This window comes from Diospyros lotus, chromosome 5 (genome assembly GCF_014633365.1).
Source record: "Diospyros lotus cultivar Yz01 chromosome 5, ASM1463336v1, whole genome shotgun sequence".
Classification (NCBI taxonomy): domain Eukaryota; kingdom Viridiplantae; phylum Streptophyta; class Magnoliopsida; order Ericales; family Ebenaceae; genus Diospyros; species Diospyros lotus.
Genome location: NC_068342.1, coordinates 40,384,382 through 40,407,341, shown reverse-complemented (window position 1 = coordinate 40,407,341; position 22,960 = coordinate 40,384,382). Strand labels below are relative to the sequence as shown.

Genomic DNA, 22,960 nt, shown 5'->3' with positions numbered 1-22,960 from the left:
CTCCTCGACTATGATTCACATATAATATCTATGTGGGATTATATGGCAGTGAAATCAACTTTTGTTAAGTTGTAATCAACTCATCTGAGTAAACTAATATCCAAATGTACTTAACCCAACTTCCCATTAAGAATGTTTAATTTCTACTTGCATTTTTAAAGTTGTCATTAATTTGATTTCATCTTAAGTGTCAATTAAATATGTCCAATAAATTCTTTCTTTCAATTTGAATTGTTCTTAGCCGCCGCCCACCCCCCCCCCCCCCCCCCCCAAAAAAAAAAAAAAGAAAAAAAGAAAAAATCTTGTTGGGTAATTATATATGATTCAAATGTTTTACAATTTACTAAAAAGACCCAATTTTAAAGAGGAAATTGTACGTATCTGTAGACAAAGAGGAATAGTCTTGTGAGGCAGTATTAAACTAATACCATTAGAGCCAATAAGTAATAAATTTTGTAACAAGATAAAAATAAAAAACATGTATATGTAACGTAGTTCGACACGTTATATCCAAAGGCCAAGGATGAAAAATTTTCACTCTATAAATAATGAATTCGTTAAATAGATAAATTATATTGCTCTCGATCCAAAAAACTCCCTTATTAGTACACTCAAAACTGTGTTATTTTTTGCAGACGTACTATATTATAATTAATGTCACATGATAATTTAATAATTGAATATCCTAGTTAATTACGAAAATGCTACTCAAATAACATTTAGGAGGAAATTAACTCACTAATTAAGCTTGTTTGATTGCAAAAATAATAATTTTTTCGTAGTTTTGAGTTGAGTTATATTGAAATGTAGAACCATGAAGACAAATTCCTCAAATGACTGGGTCATGATGATTAGCACCTTAATTATTTTCTAAAACGACTTAATTGAATGCATGACATGCCCTAATTAATTTCCATGAAACTTCCACATGCAAATGTATTTGCCTTATAAATTGCTTACCATTCATCATCTTCGTTCTTCACAGACAAGCTTCTTCTGCGAAGCAGTGCATTGATCGAACAAAGATGGTAGTCCATAAGACCCCCTCCTCAGTATTGTCTCTCCTAATTTGTTTGACCATCATCGTCCTAGCATTAGGATTCCACCCCTCTCACGCCCAGAGCTCCCCGCAAGACTACCTCGACGCCCACAACGCGGCTCGCTCCGAGGTGGGCGTCGAACCCATGGTCTGGGATGACACCGTCGCCGCCTATGCTGAAAGCTACGCCAGCCAAAGGAGCGGCGACTGTGCTCTAATTCACTCCACCGATAGCCCGTACGGCGAGAACATCGCCGTCAGCAACGCCGATGAGTTCACCGCCGTGGAAGCCGTGAACCTCTGGGTGAAGGAGAAGGCCTACTACGACTATGGCTCGAATTCTTGCGCCGAAGGTCAGACGTGCGGGCACTATACCCAGGTGGTGTGGCGAAACTCTGTCCGGCTGGGCTGCGCTAGGGTTCAGTGCAGTGCTGGCGAGTGGGAGTGGTTCATCATTTGCAGCTATGATCCCGCCGGCAATGTCTCCGGCGAACGCCCTTACTAGATACACACACACACACACACACAAATATATAATGATATAAATAAAAGTTGTACTTGTGGTTGCATGCAGTTGGTATACTTCAACTGGATCCTGCAATAGGCACTGTGTTGTGTTCTTCTTCAGTCTTTGTATTTCGGACGTATTTGTTTCCTTCCCTTGTCATTGTACTTTGGACAGATAAATAAAACACGTGTACGTTTGATTTAGCCACACACACTTGTATGTGTTATTTGCTCTGTTCGTCGTCGTCGTGCTATTTGAAGTATTGGTCTATATATATATGCATGTCTCGATAAATCTCTTTTTGCGAGTGTGGCTTCGCCATATATCTCGATTTTTCATTCATCTTCTAGTAGCTGAAGTTTCTTTCAAGTTGCTTTTTTAACTTTGTTTTCTCTAAACATGCATTAATTTATATATCACATATTTATTACTATCTTAGAGAATTATATATCTTTAGGATAGAAAATAGAGTGAAGAAGTGAAAGATGATCGAATCTTTGAACAATAAATCACATATCACAAATTTCTTAATTTTGATTTACCACCATACAATAGAAAAGAGAAGAAGTAGATAACGCGAAAAACTTCACCAACTAGAATAGAAAAGAGAAGAAGAAGATGACATGAAAAACTTCACCAACTTATAAATGTATTGGTGAAGTTTTTCATGTCATCTTCTTCTTCTCTTTTCTATAAGGATAACATGAAAAACTTCACCAACCTATAAGTGTATTGGTGAAGTTTTTCGTGTCTTCTTCTTCTTCTTTTTTCTATTGTATGGTGGTAAATCAAAATTAAGAAATGTACTATGATATGTGATTTATAGTACAAAGACTTGATCATCTTTCAATTCTTCACTCTAATAATTATATCTTAAAGACATATGATTTATAATTCTCTAAGAAAGATGCTTCAATGTTATATATATATATATATATATCGTGTCAATATTCAACGAAAAAGAATTTTAAAAATCGAGTCAATCACATTAGTTCGGTTTGCTTACGGGCACCTCTAATTTAAAGAATTTTAATCTTTATATGAATTAAAATATGATGTTTGAACACGGTCTAAAAATAAAATACAGTTAGAAGACTTGTTAACAATAAAAAAAATAAAAGACTGACCTTTACTTTAAATATTGGTGAACAAATAATATCTGTGAATGCATTAATTAGAATTAATATGGTGGGACTATAGAATTGAAATCAACTAATATAATTATTATATAATTTAGTAGTTATCAACTAATCTGAATAAACTAATATCCACATGTAACCCAGTTTCCAGTTATGGATGTTTAGATTTCCACTTGCAGTTTTAAAGCTGTAATTTGACTCATATAAAGGTTAGAATATGTCCACCAAATTCTTGCCAAAAATGGACTGGATTATGTTAATGGGCTAATTTAAATATGTATGTTACCATTTAATTAAAACAGCCCAATATATATATATATATATATTAAATTCTATATTTCCTAAAGTAAAACTCGATGCTTCTCCTGTATTTGCCATTCTAATGGCCACCGGCGATAGCCCCCTACTTAGATACTATTCAGGATATGGCGCGCCCCCCCCCCAAAAAAAAAAAAAAACTCAATGGTGGATTGCCCTAATCTCCTTTTGTACTTTTCGACTAAGAATTGTATCTTCTTGATTAAAGAGACCTTTAATACCTTGTCTCTCTTGAGAAAGATAGGGTGCCTTGGTATAATCTTGTCTGGCATAACTTGGGGATCCCATCATTTGTTCTCGTTCTTTGGATGGCTATTAAGGAATGATTGTTGACCCTTGATCGCCTCAATCTATATTTGCATTTTTCAAACCAAAGTGTTTCTTATGTCACGTAATGGTAGAAAAACATAATCACTTATTCTTCAAGTGACCTTATTTGAACCATATCGTCATCTTCTTCTGAAGATGGGTTAAATTGGGTTGGCTTTGGTGTCGATGGGATTGAGGAGTGTGTTGGGCCTCTGGTAAATGGAGTGGCAAACATATGTAGCAAGTGGGAAACCAGCTTGTTCTTTATGGGACGATCTACTATATTTGGCGTGAGCTCAACAATCATTGTTTCTGTGATCAGGAGTGTTTAGCGGACCAATTAGTTCATCTAATCTAGAATGCTGTTTGGATGGCTTCTACCCTTTGAGTCTTTGTGTTTTCTAAATGTGTTGTTACACTACAAGAATTTTGGGGTTTAGCGACGGAATAAGCCTAAAATTCGTCGCAAAATTTATTGTTGCTAAATTTTTTTGCGACGAATTTGTCGCCAATTTAGTGACGGATTAGCGACAGAAATACTTATGTCACTAAATGTAATTTTTAAAATTTAGCGACATAAATATTTATGTCGCTAATACTGTAATTTTTAAAAAAAATTAGCGACAAAAATTTTCGTTGCTAAAAATATTAAAAATAAAAATGAAAATAATTATTTTATTAAAAATTTTAAAAGTAAAAATTATTTCGTGATGGAAATTTTCGTTGCTAAAATATATAAAAAATAAAAAATAAAAAAATTATTTTATTAAAAAATTAGAGACAAAAATTTTCGTCGTTAAAATATATAAAAAAATTAAAAAATAAAAATAATTATTTTATTAAAAAATTAAAAAAATTATTTTAAGAACAAAAATTATTAAAAAATTAAAAATTAAAAACTATTGAATTTAACTTTACCTACATAAAAAATAATAAAAAATTCAAAAAAAAAATCTAAATTATGAATATTTCTTAGTCAAAAACACTTACTTGCAAAGATCAAGACCGGACCAAATAATCTCGAAATTAATTATATATGAACTACAAAGTAATACTACAAGAAAAATAAACCATTCTTCTTTATTCTTTCTTTTTCTCACAACTTTTCACTTACACACAAATTATATATGAACTGAAAAATAATAATACAAGAAAAATAAATCAAACAAGGGGGTGGAGCTAATTGGAAAGAGCATTTCCTCTTATTCGGTAACTTACTTAAAGGAATCATTGAACTCATTTATTTGAAATTGAAAAAAAAAAAAAACTCTTGGCTCTGTTCTCTCATTTTAAGAATTGATAGAATTCATCTCACAGTTCACTGTAAGTATTGCAGGAAGACACAAAAAACTATTGCCTCAAATTCTAACAGTTTTGAATTTGAAACAGTACACGTGCTACAAAAGTTAAGAGATACCTAACGCCATTGAATGTTAATGGAAAATTACTGAGAAAAGAACAACTGGATTGCCTCAATTGGTAATGCAACTCTCCACAACACCTGGCAAGACAAAAAAAAAAAAAGGGAAAGTGCATGGAATTTGCTACTTGCAACAAAAACAAATAACAAAATAGATTCATGGAAAAAGAAAAAAGGAAAATTACTATTACCTCAATAGACAAAGCACCTTGTCTATCACAGAAAGTGAAAGAAAAAGACAATATTGACTTATACAAATGAAAACATTAGTGCATTGCAAAATTTGTAAATTAAGTTTCAATCCTTCCAGTCAATCACATATTCGTACCATTAAATTTTTTTTTAAAAAATGCGAGCATCTAAGGAAGAAAGTTCTAAAGTGATATCATGCCAATCAAAAAATAAATAATGTATCAAACATTGAAAATAAAATAAAAAAAAAACTGAGATATGAATTAATAAAGCCATGAAACTCTTTTTGCAGTAAGTTCTAAAGGGATAGCATGATAAAATTCATACATTGAACAAACCTGGTTTGTGTTGTCATTTCAAACCGTTGCAATAATTCATACGAGCAACATATGGAACCATGATGGTAGCAAAGTAACAGCAGAGAGAGAGAGAGAGAGAGAAGAGGGATAAAAACAAAAAAGCATCTTGGTGCCCCTAAGAAATCAAAAATAAAATTAAACATTGAAAAAAAAATAAATTTCAAAAATTAACGATGTACCACATTCATACAAAAAAAAGTCAAACGATTATCAACAAAACAACAAAGAGCCCGATGCACGAATATAAACATTTAGAAAGTTTAGAAATGGTTTTAATAATATTTTCATAAAAAATAAGGAGACATTTCGTGAACTTATTTTAAAAATAATTTCTCTTTAATAAAAATTGCATGTTCGAGTTAAGTTTTAAGAATCATTATTATAGGTTGAATTTACACTATTATTGTTAAGATATAATAATATTTTTTTTTTATGCGAGATAATGGCTCAATCAAGATGCAAGAGAGTTATCCCTTGGCGTTTCCGAAAGGCTTGCAAAGAGAAAAATAAGTTAATGGCAGAACCCATTTGATCAACACAGTGGGTTCTAGATTATTGAATTTCATCTAAATATATTAAATAAATATTTATTTATATATATTTTCTATTTTTAAACAAGAATAACATATGTGACTTCTTTAGTTGTTTATTATGAATGACTTAATTGTACATTTAATTGTTTCATTTTTATATAATTCTCCTATTTATAGAGAGAAAGAAATTGACAAGACAGCTCCTAGATTCCTTTCTATATAATGTAATCCCTCGATATTGTTTCATTTTTATTTTTATGCACATGAAATATATTAATTGATCTATTTAGAATTTAGTAATATTATGATTTTTAAACTTAATATATTTATTTAAATTTTATAAATTAATTTTTTATATTCATCTGATATTTAAATGTATATTTAATTTTTTCAAATTTAAATATTTATATATTTAAATATTCACCCCAAATTTAAATTTCTATAAATTAATTGAGTAAAAAAATTCAAAATTAAAAAATTAAAGTTCGTGTGGATTGATTATTCCGTTGCTAAATCAGCGATGGATTTGGATAATCCGTTGCTAACTTTAATTTTTAAATTTTTTTTGTTATTTAAACTAATATTAAAAATTAATTTTTTATTTCTTTGTTATTTAAACTAATATTAAAATTAGCGATAGAAAATAAATTCTGTCGCTATATAAAAATTTAATTTTTATTTTTTAATTATTAAAATTTAGCAACGAAAAAAATAATCCGTCACTAAAATTAGGGATGGATTTTTTTTAGGGATGGATTTTTTTTTCTTTGGCTAAAAAAATAATTTTTAAATTTTTTTATTTTTTTCCGTCTCGAAATTCCGTTGCTAATCCTCACAAAAAGTTTTTTTCGCAATCCATCGCTATTTCGTCGCTCTTCCATCGCAAAATAGAGAAGGAAATTTCTATGGCTAAATGCCAAATTTTTTGTTAGTTTTTTTTTACTTTTGTTTCTTGCTTGGGGTATATTCTAGTGATTCTTGTGTAGAGTTTCTATTTTTCTATGTTATGAATTTCTTAGTTAAGAAAAAACAAAATAATAAAAACCTGATGCTTAGGAAGAGTATGTTCTTAGGTATTAAACTATATAGTATCAGGAGATGTGGAATGATACAAATATAAATTAAATTTTGTGATGGTTATATACACAAAGATCAAAATTAGAGATACATATACACTACTACACTCTAATTAATATAAATATAAAAATTTGTGAGAGAAAAAAAGCCTAGTCTCGCTAAATCGTTCTGTTTGGTTGGTCCTGAGATAAGGTGAGATGAGTTACATTTGAATAGATAAAAGTATTGATAAAGTTATAAACTTGAGGTGAGTTTCAATAATGATTGTTTTGGTAAAATATTAAAATTGAGTTGAGTTATAGTATGAAATGACAACATAATAACTATAATTATATATAGACGAAACTCTTATATTGCTCCCGTCAACGTGGATAACTTGTTAGAGAAAAGGAGGACGTGAGTCCCATGGGAGGTGGGACCCACACACTCACTCATCCCTTATTAACTCGCGTCGAGCACAGAGACAATAGATTATTCTTCTATATATAGATAAGTAAAAACTAAATTACATACACAAACTAGTTTATATATATCTTAACAAATTTGTGTATAATTTGAAATTAAAAAATATATAATTTAACCAAACTATTTTATTAAAAATATTTATAAGTAATATGAAAATAAATATATTTGCTAAAGTATATTTTGTATATAGAAATATAAAGTAAGGGAAAGTATAGATGGGTTTTTATAGGAACATATGAGGAATTAAACTTTATTTTGGTTATTATAAGACAGTAAAATTGAAATATAGAAATAATTTTCTTTCAAACTCAACTTCAACAAAATTATGAGTTCGAATTTATCAAACACAATATTCGATATTTGACAACAAACTCACCTCGACCCGATGCCCACAAATCTACTCATTCCAAGGAGGGCATCGGACCCATGGTTTGTGATGAAAACAGAGGATTACAAAAGAAGCTCGAGTGAGACTTAAAACAAGAGCATGACAGTATATATAATCTAACCTATCAAAGATAGAACCTACAATAGTTGAAAAGCAAAGAAAACCAAACAAAAAACCCATGAACACACTAGCATGTTATGCACATAAAGCATAATTAAAACATTAATCTATAAAAGTCCTTCTTTGATGTTTGTTAGACTACTTACTCAAAAGACTTAAGGGTGTCACAGTAGGTAGGGACTGCAGTCCTAGGTACACAACGACACCACCCCAAAAAGAAGAACAAATGTATCGAGGTAAGCTCAGGCCAAAGCTTCCAAGATCACAACTGTAGCATTGCAAATACCTGCAACTGCTCAAATTGATGGCAAGACATGACATGACACACAGAAACGAACCAACAACACAGCACATGACATGACACACAGAAACGAACCAACAATACAGCACAGGATGGATCCCAAAAGGCTATCACCATCGAGGGAGCGCGAAGGGAGATTTGATATGTCAAAAATTGAGGTCATTAATTGCCGTCAATCATCTTTGATTGTTGATAGCATAGGGAGTGTTGATCCCTTGGGTATGGCACTCAAGAGGGGGAGGGGAGGGGTGAATTGAGTGCTCTTAAAAATTTATTTATTTACTTCCAAACAACAACTACAATTACAATTACTATTACTGAGATCAGAATATAAAGCCCACTGTAATAATAAATAGAATAAAAATGAACAATGGGGAATACGACGATATATATATATAGTGATTCGGTGTCGATACACACACCTATTCCACTTTTCCAAGGTCTTAATCACCTCTGGGGTTTCACTAACTCAAACACTAAAATTTCCACACTAGTTCACCTTGAAAATTAAAACCACATACACACCTAGATTCAAAATGGTTTTAGGTAACCACTCTACCATCCACGAGAATGTTTAAGAGTTATAAAGATTTCAACTTGTCCACACTTGAATTGAATATAAACAATGAAAGCGCAATAACACAAAGCAGTAAAACAGGATAGATATACCCTCGATCTGATGACCGAAAGATGACAAGTAAGCTATTACTGCTTTGACGGGTTGTTGAAAAAGATCAGTGCGCTCGGAAGCCATTCGGTATTTAAATTTTGCGGGAACGTGTTGAAAAGACTTTTGTATGCTGTGAGTACTCAAAGTTGCATTAGGGTTCTTCTGGTCAAGGAATGGAGGCTTATATATGAGAAAATGACGACCTCCAAAAGAATATACCAAAAGAGTGTCCACAGAACCCATCGAGTTGACTTGGCTGACCGAGCAACAAAAAATGCAAAATGCACCTTCTCGATCGAGTCGACTTGGGAGTCGACTCAATCACCATAAAAGGGCTATTTTATGCTTTAAAACATAGAAAAGATATTTTAAGCTTTTTCAAAAAATCTTTGAACAATATTCTAAGACAGTAATAATATTTAAAAACACTTTGGCAACTTAAAATATTTTATACGATAATTTAGGAGCATCATTTTATATTAGGGATGTAAGTTTTTGTTAATCATCAAAATTTAACAATTATATAAAAATACGAAGTTGGGAGATCCAAGCGCTTGACGCACCACAACTAGGATCAAAGACAAGACAGAGGTTGGAAGAGTGTGGAGTAGGAGGGATGAGACAATCAGTAGTAGTGAGGTGATGGTACAGAAGAAGATGATGTAATCCAAATTTCTATGTTTCTTAGACATTAAATATGTAAATAGGATCGTGAAAATTATATGATTTCATGCTAGATTGTACACTACAAAGTTAAATGTGGACCTGAATCGATCGATGATGACTCTATAGTCTTCTTCGTAGAATATAACCTGAGTTCAGTTCAACGATTTCTCTCTCTTGACTTGAATTAATTGAAAAATAATTATAATGATTTGTTGGCTTTCTATCACTATATATATAAAAAGAGAGAAGACCGGTAACTGTCTCATGTAGCGGTTGGGACGATTTCTCCCGTCAAGATAACCACCCTTTCACTATCCCCATCATCCCCACTAATTGGTTCATATGATAAGAAATATATTTTACATAATATATTTTGTAGATGAAGGTGAAGAAAGTGAAAAAGAGCGGCCAAATCAGCCGTGATCGATCTCCGGCCATACTTCTTAGTATGAACATTTTTAATTATTTTTTATGTATTAAAAAAACTTAGAATTTAGGGCGTAACACACTAATCTAATCTATTTATTGTGCATGTCGACAATAATTTTTGTAAAAAAGACTCGGTAAGGAAACAGCAAGAAGTCAAGGATTCCGAAAATTTGTACAAAAATTGGGTAAGCCTCACTTGTTAATTTCTACTTTTGCGGTAGACTACTATTATATCCATATGTCTATATACATTTAACCTCTATTGGGGTTGCATCTATGCATCTATGCTTGTATATGCATTTTAATGACATTTTCTGGCCAGTTGTAGGCATGTTCTTGAAAATTTTCTTTTCTTTTTCATCACGTGGGTTTTCTAAATTCATGTTAGTGTAAATATGGTATCATTAATTAAAATTTTGGGTTATGAAAAAAGAATTGATCAAATTGGTAAAACCCTCTTAAAGTGATTCGATCAAGTTTTTGGATAATGTAGAAAACATGCAAATCATTAGGCTTCTTAATGGGAGGATCCATTAAAAAATCTCTAAGCCTAGGTCCCTCTCTCCGATCCAAAATTCAATTTTTTTATTTAAATAGAAAATTTAGTTATTTATCCCATTGAGAATTTCCATACAATTATTAAAAAAGAAGAGGGAGTGACAACATTTTGTCAAAATATGTGAATCTTTTTATACTCATTTCATCTATCAATATCCACTAACAATTCGCCTAAAGAAAACATTATAGATGGTTGCTGATTTTGGCATTTCTTTAATCTTCTTTCGATTGTGTGTTTTGTTTTAATGTTTTTATAACAGACTACATCCAACACTATCTAAACGTTATTTCCAAATAAACTGAATCTCTTAAATGTCAAAGTTTGAAACATTATACCTTTTCATAATTTAACCTTGCTAGCCTTGTTGACTATCGTGTTTGCTCGTTGAGTTTAATATTCAATGTACATCTAAAGAGTAGTACTTATGAGATGAAAAAAAAAAACAACCGATATGTTCCATCATAGCCATCTAGCATTAGAATATATAATATAACATCACGTTTAGTATATGCATCACACTAGTTGTTAGGAATCAAACACTTATGGGAATATAAACCTATCGATCAATATTGGTCCCCAAGAAATTAAAACTTTTGGACTTTCCAACCATTGAACATGGGTGCTACTGCGGCACCCTTTCTACGTACATGTGTTCACATTTCCCCTATAAAATCCCTTTCCATGCATCATCTTCTTCATTGATCTTCACAACAAGCAGCCTACTTTAGCTTCTGCAAATTAATTAAGCAAAAATGGCAGCACTGCATAAGACCTCCTCCTCAGTACTGTCTCTCCTAGTTTGTTTCACGATCATCGTCCTGGCATTAGAGTTCCACCCCTCTCGGGCCCAGAACTCCCCGCAAGACTACCTCGACGCCCACAACTCGGCTCGTTCCGAGGTGGGCGTCGGACCCATGGTTTGGAACGACACGGTGGCCGCCTATGCTGAAAGCTACGCCAACCAGAGGAGCGCCGACTGCGCTCTGATTCACTCCTCCAATAGTCCGTACGGCGAGAACCTCGCCGTCAGCGACGCCGATGAGTTCACCGCCGTGGAAGCCGTGAACCTCTGGGTGGAGGAGAAGGCCTACTACGACTACGGCTCGAATTCTTGCGCCCAAGGTAAGGTGTGCGGGCACTATACGCAGGTGGTGTGGAGAAATTCCGTCCGGCTCGGCTGCGCTAGGGTTCAGTGTAGTGCCGGCGAGTGGAAGTGGTTCATCATTTGCAGCTATGATCCCGCCGGCAATGTCTCCGGCCAACGCCCTTACTAGATACACACACACATATATAATGATATAAATAAAAGTTGTACTTGCGGTTGCAGTTGGTTTACTTCAACTGGATCCTGCAATTGGCACTGTGTTGTGCTCTTCAGTCTTTGCATTTCGGATGTATTTGTTTCTTTCCCTTGGGATAAATAAAACACATGCATTTGATTTAGCCACACGCACTTGTATCCGAGTTATTGTTGGGACGGTGTTGTCATCGTCATGCCATTTGAAGTAGAAAAATGTTACTTGCACAAATAATTGAGTTATTAAAAAGATAACTGAAAATGTCAAAATTCAAAAATGTTCTCACCTAATTTGTCGTTGCATGTCACCTCTTGAGATGAAGCCCCGGGCTTCATGATTAATGAAGTCCGATAATTGATGATAAAGTCCAATCTATGAAATCCGATTCTATTATCGGGATTGTACATCTCGTCGGTACATATAACACAATCCTTTGAAGTATATATTAGCCTATGAATGTCTCAATAAAGCTCTTTTTGTGGGTATGACTTGGCCATATTTCTCCATTTTTCATTCCTCTTCTAGTAGCAGAAGTTATCTTTCAAGTTGTTTTTTTAACTTTGTTTTTTTTCTTAATTATGAAACATGCATTAATTAATATGTCATACATTTATTACTATCTTATAGAGAACTATAAATCATATTTCTTTAGAATCGAAATTAGAGCCAACAAGTGAAAGATGATCGAGTCTTTGTATTATAAATCACATATCATGCATTTCTTAATTTTGTTTTACTACCCTAGAAAAAAAAAAGAGAATTAGAAGAAGAAGATGACACAAAAAATTTCACCAAAAGACTTATAAGTCTCAAACAATGATTCAACTTGCCATGCCATATATTTAGGCTTTATATTAGGTTTGGTAGTGTCTGGTTTCTCTTCTGTAAAACAAATTGGTTAAGATTGTTAGAGGTGATTTTTTTGGGAAGATGCTTCGATGTTTAAGTCATTAATAAGATTACGGGAAAGTTTAGAGATTTCGGTGATCGAAGAACAGGGAGACTATAAGAGTGGAAGTATGAGAGTAAGAGAAGTATGCTTATGTGATTACCTATCGATATATAGAACCCTTTATACTAGTGCTTTTGCTTGTCTTGCCACCATGATTATGGTCATAGAGTTATGATCGGTCAAATTCTTGAAATTGTTGGGAGTGTGTCATGACTGGAGATATATCCCTTAATTGGTGCATCGTGGATGCCTCATTTGGCATTATAAGCATTGCTAAATTAATCAAATAATCATAGGCTTCATCGCAAATTGGCTTCCCTCACCATATGATGGAGAAAAGAGCACACAACTACTAAATCCTATTCAGTTCATGTCCAAAAACATCTCTTAATAATATTTCCCTATCACAAGTTCCATGTTTTCATTCTATGTGACGGATGATGTAGAGAATAATTTGAGGCTTAATTGTTACCTTGTCAAACAAACTTGCTTCTTTTAGCATTTTTGTACAATATTTCTTTTTAGAAAAAAATAAAAGTAAATTATACTTAGAACCCTTATAGTTTGGGTCGTTTGTAAGGAGACTCCTTATAGTTTATAAATGTATCTATGTTGCCCTTCCTCTAGGGGAGTGAAGTTCTCCCAAAGAAGGTGTACTATCTCGAGTGAAGAAGTTTCTCTTGAGGAAGTTTCTCCCGGACAATTATGTCCTTCACACTGACAAGCAACATAGACCTGATCAAGCCACTCTCTCTAGCAATTAAAAGGGAGACCTTTCTCCCAAACAACTGTACCCCGTTATTGTCCTGTGCAATGATAGCTCACCTCACAAAGGCATTTCTTCTCTTGGAAGACCATTCCTCCGGGGAAGTTTCTCACTAGGCTTATTCTATGTTTAACCTAGGACAACATTATGCAACAACAGTGTGCACGTTCCATGTGTCCCTCTCACGGATACAGAAGGGTATAAATACCCTTTAACCTTTTATTTTTTAGTATCTTTCCTCGACCTCTCAACTTCCACACGCACGTGCATGCCTAAACCATCTATTCTCTTGGAGAAATGTACCCACATTCTCTTGAACAACTTATATATATAGGAAAAGAGATAATCGGTAACCACCTTATGTAGCAGTTGGAGTGGTTTCTCCCGTCAAGATAACCGTACTTCTATTATCCCTATCATTCCACTAAATAGGCCACATAATTGGAAACATATTTTATAGATGAAGGCGAAGAAACTGAAAAAGAGCTGGCGAAATCAGTCGTGACCTTCAGCCAAACTCCCTAGGGTGGACATTTTCTGTTATTTTTTATGTATTAAAAAAAAAGTTAGAATTTAGAGCGTAACACCCTAATCTAATCTATTTGTGCATGTGGACTATAGATTTTGTAAAAAAGGTTCGGCAAGGAAACAGCAAAAAGTCAAGGGGTCTGAAAATTTTGTACAAAAATTCGGTAAGCCTCGCTTGTTAATTTCTACTTTTGTCTTAGACTCTACTATTTTATCCATATGTCTATATACATTTAACCTTTATTGGGGTTGCATCTATGCTTTTATATGCATTTTAATGACATTTTCTTGCCACTTGTAGGCATGTTCTTGAAAATTTCCTTTTCTTTTTCATCACGTGGGTTCTCTCAATTCATGTTAGAATTTTTCTGTAAGTGAGAGGTATCATTAATTAGAATTTTGGGTTGTGAAAAATGAGTTGATCAAACTGATAAAACCCATTTAAAGTGATTCAATCAAGTTTTTGGATTTAGATCTATCTCAATATTTAATTATGTATGATATAAAAATATGTAGAAAACATGCAAGTCATTAGGCTGCTTAATAGGAGGGTCCATTAAAAAAGCCCTAAGCCTATAGGTCATTTTCTCCTATGCATAACTCAAATTTTTATTTCAATAGAAAACGTAATATATTGATTTGATCTATCAATACCACTAGCAATTCACCCAAAGAAAACATTAAGTTGCGTTCTTTTTGTTTTTTAATTTTCAGTTTTGATTTTTTAATTTATTTTTAATTTTCTGTTTCGGTAATTTATTTTTAGAAAATTAAAAACGTGTTCTCTTTGTCATTTTGAAAAACTATTTCTCAAAACAGAAAATTAAAAAACGCGTTCTCTTTGAAAATTTGAAAATAATTTTTTAATGATATTTTATTCAATAAATTTGATTATTCAGTAAATTAGAAATATTTAATATTAATATATTATTAAAAAAATATATACATTTTAAAGTTAATGAATTTTGTAATATTTTTTTCCATTACAATAATAAAATATGAATAAATAAATAAATATGTTTTGAGTTTAGAGTTTGTTTTGGATGAAAACGCTCAAAACAACTTCTCGTTATTTTAAGTTTTTTTATTTTTTGTTTTTAAAAATATATTTTTAAAAACAGTAAAGAGAGCGTATTTTCATTATTTTAAAAAATCAAAAACTAAAAATGACTTGAAAACAACAAAAAGAATGCAGCCTAAATGGTTACGAATTTCAGTTTTTTTTTAATCTTCTTTCGATTGTGTGTTTTATTTTAATATTTTTACAATGAAATACATCCAACATTATCTATCTAAATGTTATTTTCAAGTAAACTAAATCACTTGAATGTCAAAGTTTTAAACATTATACCTTCTCATAATTTAACCTTGCTAGGCTTGTTGACTACCATGTATTGATCGTTGAGATAAAAAAAACCATATGTTCCATCATAGCCATCTAGCATTAGAATATGTAATATAACATCACGTTAAGTATTTCCACCACAATAGTTATTAGGAATCAAACATTTATGGGAATATAAACCTATATATTGATCATTGGTCCCCAAGAAATTATAATTTTTGGACTTTCAGATCGTTGAACATGGGGGCTTCTGTGGCTCCCTTTCTACGTACATATGTTCATATTTTCCCCTCGGGCGAAGTCAAGATTTTGGTTAAATGAGAGCGAAGTTAAATGTAAAAAATATAATTTTAAAAATAAGATAATTGTTATAATATTAAAATAATTTTTTTTATAATTGTTTCTTACAGCTTTTTATACTAGAAATTGTAATTGTTCAAGAAAATTACATTAATTATTTGAATCTTTAAACTCGTCATAACCACAAAATGCTAGTTTTTGTCATAGAAAAAGTCGAACACAATCAATTGATGCATTTAGACGAATTTGATAATCACATAGTATTTATTCTAATTGTCTAAAGAAAACTATCTCAATATTTTGTTCTTGATTCATTAAGGTTTCACAATTATTTTGAGTTTAATTGTGTGCTCTATTAGCATCTCCAACATAAACTTAAAGTCTATCTTTTTTTTTTTTTTTAAATAACTGAACCCTTCTTTCATGAAAGAATTACTATCTCCTTATTCTACATTATTTATTTTAAAAAGATAACATTATAAGCAAAATACGACATCTTTGCTTATATTATATTCCAACTAATTACCAAATTCATTTAACCAAGTTAGAATGAATCGTCTTGATTTCGAGCCTGACATAGACCCCTTTACGAGTAAACTCTTCTAATTTGATATTACAAATTAATATTGTAATCCATTATTGTAGTTCTTAGCTCGAGATTCGTAGGAAGTTATCAATTTGCTCAATACTTGCTTTGTTAATTTGTTCATTTTCTTCAATATAAATTTCCTCCATGCTTGCTTTCTTTGCTTCACAATTTTCTTCAATACTTAGTTTTATTTACATCATCATTGTAAAAAAAATAAAATTATGAGCAAATTGTAAAAAATACTATTAGTTTTGTGTTTCTTAATGAGGTCCAAGGTTGTGATGATTTTTCGGGTGGGTTCTATCTTCATAGGCTTCAGCTCAAGATTGAAGAATCCAAGTCCGTCACCACTTTTAGGCAGCCCATTTTAGAAGTCGGGCCACAAGCCCTATTCCCACTTTAGAGGAGAAATGGGCCTTAGCCCATTTGCTTAAGTGGGGGGAAGCCCACTGTTCTGAGCCCAAAAGCCCATTATCTCCTGAACTCTAAGCCCACATATAAAAGGCCCGTGTGCGGCCCATTTCCTTGGTGTTTCTCTCTCTCTATCTCGATCGAACCCTAGCTCTTCTTTTTCTCGTATCTCCTTGCTTAGCCTATTGTTTCCTTCATGGTTTCCTTTCGTGGATGATCTTCCATGGCTCCGTTTCCATCTCGGTCTGATGCCTCTTTCCATGTTGAGAGGCCATATCTTTTCTTGTTGATTTTGGCCGATTTGCTGTCGATGCGCATGCCCTATTTAGGGGTTTTTCAATCATCCTTTTTCAGTAAGCTTTTCTCTTTGCTTTGTGCTTTCTAGCCTCTGTCTTTGTGACCGATCTACCTTTTGTGGTAACCTACTATGTGTGGATTTGATCGTTTGGGTGAGAGAGGGTTTCGGTTGAGTTCAGCCAAGAAGTGTTGGGGCTTTCTGGGCTTTCGATTTGAGGGTTTCATAGTGGCTTGTGGTTTATATTCCTTGGCGTTACTAAAGTGGTAAACGGACTCACATATCTGAGTCTTGAATCGGTTTTAAACAGAGAGTTTTTACTTCGTGTTCATCTTCTTGTTACTGTTATCGATACTTTGCGTATTGTTCTTTACATTCGATTCAATCTGGTTCGATGTTATTGCACTAACCCTACTGTTTTATAGAGATTTTTCACAACAAATACTGTGATAGTTACTATTGGAACATTATTTACTTGTTTTCTTCAATACTTATTTTTTTTAATTTCTAGTAATAAAATATAATATATATATTTTATTTTTAATAATAAATCATTATAAAAAATATATTTTTTTAAAAAAAATCTGGCCCAGTGGGGACAACTGCCCCCACTGGGCCTCAGGTGGCTCCGCCCCTGAGGTAAATAGTCTGGCCCATAGTTCGAACTATATTTCAAAGTCCCGAATTACAATTTGAACTAAAAGTAATTTTATTCATACACACACACATATATATATATATATAAAGAACTAGAATTTTGATTTTTTTGGGTTAAAAAGTAGGATTAGGGGCTAAAGGGCTTCCATTTAAGAGTGAATTTGGACCAAATCGTGTCCCATCTTTTGGGGTTAAGCATTGTATGTTGACAATCATTTTTGAAATCACAAAACACAATGGTGAAACATTTGGAAAACCAAATTGTACCTTGATTAGAACATGAACTCTTGCAATCTAGCACATGTTAAATAGTCTATACATAGATTTTTGTGTGTTTATTAGTTACCTAATATATTGGTACATGTGTTTTGTGTGGGATATTAAGTACATTTATACATGAATTTACTCTATATATACACACTTAATTAAAGATAATGATTACTAATTCTTATCTCATTACCAAAAAAAAGTAATAAAAATCGTCTTTAATCCTTAGTCAAACAAACATGAAAGTTTTATTTTTGATAAAAAATATTGAAGATTCGAAATAAAATATTATCGTTTATTAGGGAAAAGGGTTTTTGCCAGTCTATGACAAATGTACATTAATCACATATCAAGCAAGTCGGGAATCCGAATTTGGAGTTTCGAGTTTGAGTTTGAGTTTGAATCCTAACTTAATTGAACAGGGATACTCTTAGTGCCATGAACCACTCGTGCATGTGCACGTGCAATTCATATATTAATATATATATATATATATATTTATTTATTTATTTATTTTTCCATTAAATTTATTTAGATTCACTAATGGAATTAATTAATTAAGTCTATACTGCTTGTTAAAGAAATGTACACTAATGATCCAATTAGGAGGCCTAAAACCAAAGCCCAAATAGCTTTTAGGAATGGTACATGATGAATGTATTGTTGTTGTCCTAAACATAGGTTTAGAGTCCTAATTGCAAAATTCACGCTCTACTTACTAAATGATCCCCATATCATTGACTTACAAAAATTTGGCGGGTTCGAATTTTGATTTGGACCTGAAAACTGGTTGGTTCGAGCCAACTGAGATTTGGTTAGGATGTGTCATAGAAAAAAAAAAAACACAAAACAATTTTTGAACTAAAAAATAAAATTATTGATCATTGGGAGAACACAATCTCCCAAAGACCGAAAAGTGTCTCCTGAAAACTCTTTCAGGAGGTTTTCATAGTCTCCCGTTAAGTAATCCATCGTATATTTTAATGGATTGACTAGAGACGAAACCTCTACCGTGAATAGGATTATTTCTAATCCGAACACGTATATCTCTTATTCTTGGATGCGTTGTGTTGTGGTTTTTCGTTTCTATTTTAGCTTTTGATTTCGCGTCGTTTATTGTTTCTTCTCTTAATCTAGGCCGTGTGACTATGTGTGATTGATTTACAAGGAACATCAACACCCTCACTTCAAAAAAGTTATGTCTCTTGCATTAATTTTAATATATCATTCAAATCTTCAGTGTCCAATTTAAGTATTAAAGTATTTGAGAGAGAATTGTCTTATGCTCTAATCCTTCTCCCTCTTACAAAGTTTAAATAAGTTGACGACGATGTTTTTAAGTTAATAAATTTATTATTATATTCAAACAATTATATATTCATTTCTCAATCTATATATTTTTACTTTAATCAATTTTTGAATTGAGACCATTCCAAGACTGAAAATCGGTTGAAAAAAAATATAATAAAATGGGTTTTGAGTTAAATAAAAAAAAGAGGTATTTACTTTGCTTCCAAGGTTAAAGATACCTTCACCCACGTGATCAGCTTCCAAACTCTTCACTAATTTATTGATTAAAATAGTATATTATATGCATGAGAGCAGATCAAAGAGCTCAAGAAAAGAACAAAAGGACAGGCCTTTCATCCTCTTCGAATCATCACCATTCATCAGTACTAGGGTAGAGAGCACTCCAGGGGGAGGCTTCCATTGAATCTCTCGTTGTCCTGGCAATAGTCATAAACCATATGATATTCTCTAACCCACTTCAGGAACCTCCTCTGCACTCCTGTCAGCGAGCTCCAGCTCTCCTGGTTCCACCAGTTCTCCGAGTTGGCTTCTTCGCAAACCCTAGGGTTCCCTTTCCACACGCAGGCGTCCATCTTGTAGCTCCCGTACGAGGCTATGAAAGGAGCCTTCGACCAGTTGACCTTGTCCCGGCCGCCACCCGTGGCCCAGTCGCTGCCGTCCCATATGCTGGCCATGACGGGCATCGGCTGCGATCTAGGGTAGCCCACCCCCTTGTCTGCGTGGTTTCTGTATGTTCTGATGGGTATGGAGTCCACCATGAACCTGCGAAACCAAATTGAGGAGTGAAGGGGGAATACCCAAAGAAAGGAAATCGTTAAGTTATCTTATAAGATCAACCAATCTCATCGATCGTGTCACGTATTCTTATTAATAAGTAATTAATAAGAAAATGATTCATGTCTTTTTATTCATCCCAGATTTAAAGAATTAGATTTTAAATCTAATTGTTGAATTCTAATTTCGAAAAACCCAACTCCTAATGGCATGGGTTGAGATTTTCGAGCTCATAAAACAGAGATAATTATCTCTATCTGGTTTAACAAATTTGATAAATCTTTTGGTCTGAAGGATTTTTTTCCAACTCTATGTCCATCTGATCTTACGAATTCTCCTTTAACTCAAGATAACCAAGCATGTACGAAAGATGATCAAGCCCATCTTCTCCGAGCCTAGCCTTATCTCTATTATTGAGTCTAAGGCATTCACCTTCAATTCAAGATGAAATTTAAAAATCTCGAAGATAATAACTCTTTTAAGTATCTTGTTCCCACCTCATCTATATAAGGGTAGGGAATCCTTATAAGAAATCTAAGAAACTCATAGTGTTTATACACATTTATTGCCCATTTATCATATTGACTTGAGCGTCGGTGATTATATTAGAGGAACTAGCTTCATCTTTTCTTATGCTCATATCGAGACAAAGTAGTGGTGCTTAATCTCAGATACCATTATCGAAAAGTAACTAATTAACAACATAAATAAAAATAACTAGCGAGATAGATTTGTTATCGATGATGTAGCTTACACGATCTGGTGAATGTTCCAGTGAATAGAATAGGTGTGGAATTCCACGGTGGGATCAAACCAGAGAGTGATTCTCTCTTCTCTGTAGCCCATTCCAGAAGTGAAAACATTTGTTTGGAGGATGTATGGCTGCCCCAAGACATTGCCAAGGAACTCGAAGTCTATTTCGTCGTGATTGGGCTGGCCCGACAAGAGCTGCCATTGTCAAAACAACCAAAAATAAACCAGGTTACCATCAAAGCTAGGGTTTTCGAAATCAGAATTTCATACGTAGAAGGTGACGACGGTGCCGGCCGAGTAGCCCGGCACCAGCTTGATCTGCATGTCGAACTGGCCAAACAAGAACATGTCGTTCGAGGCAAAGCGAGCTCCTGGAGATGAACCCAACGAAGCAGGTTTAATCAACATAAGAAACAAATTACAGTCCGTACGTGGCTAGAACAGAACCCTAATTCTCCTAATGATTGCGTGTTCGAGAGTTGAGATGAAGGGCACCTGATTCTTTGTCCAGCCTCAAGGTTCTCGTTCCTCCATCGGCAGAGGTGTTGACATGGCTGGGAGACCATTCCACGAAGAAGTCTTTATTGTAATCACCAGTTGAAATCACAGACGCCATTGCTATCTGAACCACAATGACGTTCAGAGCAAGAACAGTAACGAAGAACCCTTTAAATTTTATCATGGTTTTTGCCAAGGTGTTCAAAGGGTAGCTGCTACTACTCTACCTATGATCTATGGGTACGTATTTACACATATATATATGGGCACAAATATATGTATATATGGTGTATATAGGAATGTAAGGTAAGTGTAGAAGGCGAAGGAGATAGAGAACCATTTAAGGCTTATATATGTTGAAGCAAGAATTTCTTTAGAAGGAAGCAATGTAGCTAAACGAACGGAAATTGGAAATGTTAGTTGGACACTCAAAGTTTGGCTTTTGTGATGATAGTTATGTATTAATACTCATATAATATAATATATTAATATCTGAATGTTATTCTAAGTGTTAAAATTAAGTATCTATATAACATTTTTATTAAAACAATATTGTTATGGTCATCATCACAAAAGATATATATATATATATATAACTTAAAACTTATATTAGAAGTCTCTTTGAGCTTTCTGTTCCGAGGATAACAATTGGCTCTAAGAATAACATTTCTATTAAAGCAATATTGCTATGGTCCTCGTCACTAAAGAAATATATATATATATATATATATAATATTTGTTATTCAAAATATATATTAGTGATGGATAATTGTATATCCGTAAGAAAAATATTATACTCACAAATAAATTTAATAAATAATTTTTATAAACTGAGGTGAAACACATAAATTTATAATAATTTTATTTAAAATTAACAATAATTTATAATTATTATAAATTATTGTTAATTTTAAATAAAATTATTATAAATTTATGTGTGTCACATTAATTTACAAGAGTTATTTGTTAAATTTGTTCGTGGTATAGTATTTCCTTATTCAAAAAATGTTAAGTGGGTATGCACTTATGACATTTATATATTAATATTTTATATTTTAGTTCACATTGATATATAAATATTACTAAAAATATCACAAATTGTGTGTTTAAATAGCATTTCCATTCCATATTACACCTAACTCATTCACAAATTGAGTGTTTACTTCTTGATTCATAAGCCATTCTGTGTATGGACAGTGGCCCTAATCAGATAATAATAATTTTCTATCATTAAATATTGGCCTTTAATTAATGTCTAATGCTTAATTAATTACTTCAACTAATTAATTCATTCACATGCAACAACTAATATTCTTTAGGTGTAGTTGGACTTATGCAAATAATTGCCAAACTCATATTTTTGCCCTTATTTTGATACTGTTGAACTTTTTATTTTTTAATTCCACCACTTGACTTATATTTTTAAATCAAATTAATCTCTGTATTTTTACCATTTTTCATATAATAATTTAATTTTTTTATTATTTTAATTATACTCATATACTTATATTTTCGAATCAATTTAATTCTTTATTTTGATGTGAAAAAAATAAATTAAGATGAATCAATTTTTGTTTTTACTTTAAAATATAAGTAAGAAGTATAAATAAAATAATGAAAAGTTCAAATTATTATACAAAAAAAAAAAACTCAAAATATATGAATTAAATTGACTTAAAAATGCAGATATAGTAATATAATTGAATAACAAAAAATTTAGATAG

At 32.5% G+C, this 22,960-nt stretch overlaps 3 protein-coding genes across 3 annotated transcripts; 2 read left to right on the top strand and 1 right to left on the bottom strand.

Annotated features, from left to right (window-relative positions):
* The first annotated feature begins 967 nt into the window (after positions 1 to 967).
* LOC127801252 (pathogenesis-related protein 1A-like) lies at positions 968 to 1,754 on the top strand. Its single transcript, XM_052336189.1, has one exon. It carries the CDS (start codon positions 1,026 to 1,028, stop codon positions 1,542 to 1,544), a length of 519 nt encoding a protein of 172 aa, XP_052192149.1. The 5' UTR covers positions 968 to 1,025; the 3' UTR covers positions 1,545 to 1,754.
* A 9,415-nt stretch (positions 1,755 to 11,169) lies between these two features.
* Positions 11,170 to 11,939, top strand: LOC127802449 (pathogenesis-related protein 1A-like). The gene has a single exon (XM_052338276.1). The coding sequence runs from the start codon at positions 11,245 to 11,247 to the stop codon at positions 11,764 to 11,766; it is 522 nt and encodes a 173-aa protein (XP_052194236.1). The 5' UTR covers positions 11,170 to 11,244; the 3' UTR covers positions 11,767 to 11,939.
* A 7,512-nt stretch (positions 11,940 to 19,451) lies between these two features.
* Positions 19,452 to 21,519, bottom strand: LOC127802563 (probable xyloglucan endotransglucosylase/hydrolase protein 10). Its single transcript, XM_052338430.1, has 4 exons — positions 21,234 to 21,519; positions 21,009 to 21,109; positions 20,740 to 20,933; positions 19,452 to 19,973 (listed from the first exon to the last, which is right to left on the bottom strand). Exons 1-4 carry the CDS (start codon positions 21,418 to 21,420, stop codon positions 19,577 to 19,579), a joined length of 879 nt encoding a protein of 292 aa, XP_052194390.1. The 5' UTR covers positions 21,421 to 21,519; the 3' UTR covers positions 19,452 to 19,576.
* Between the last annotated feature and the right edge of the window lie 1,441 nt (positions 21,520 to 22,960).

Bases quoted from the DNA above. Each gene is read 5' to 3' on its own strand.
- LOC127801252 (XM_052336189.1), top strand. From the start codon at position 1,026: ATGGTAGTCCATAAGACCCCCTCCTCAGTATTGTCTCTCCTAATTTGT.
- LOC127802449 (XM_052338276.1), top strand. From the start codon at position 11,245: ATGGCAGCACTGCATAAGACCTCCTCCTCAGTACTGTCTCTCCTAGTT.
- LOC127802563 (XM_052338430.1), bottom strand. From the start codon at position 21,420: ATGATAAAATTTAAAGGGTTCTTCGTTACTGTTCTTGCTCTGAACGTC. The intron at 21,110-21,233 runs GTGCCCTTCATC...GTTCATCTCCAG, and splicing joins GAGGCTGGACAAAGAATCAG to GAGCTCGCTTTGCCTCGAAC. The intron at 19,974-20,739 runs GTAAGCTACATC...TTGGTTTCGCAG, and splicing joins TGGAACATTCACCAGATCGT to GTTCATGGTGGACTCCATAC.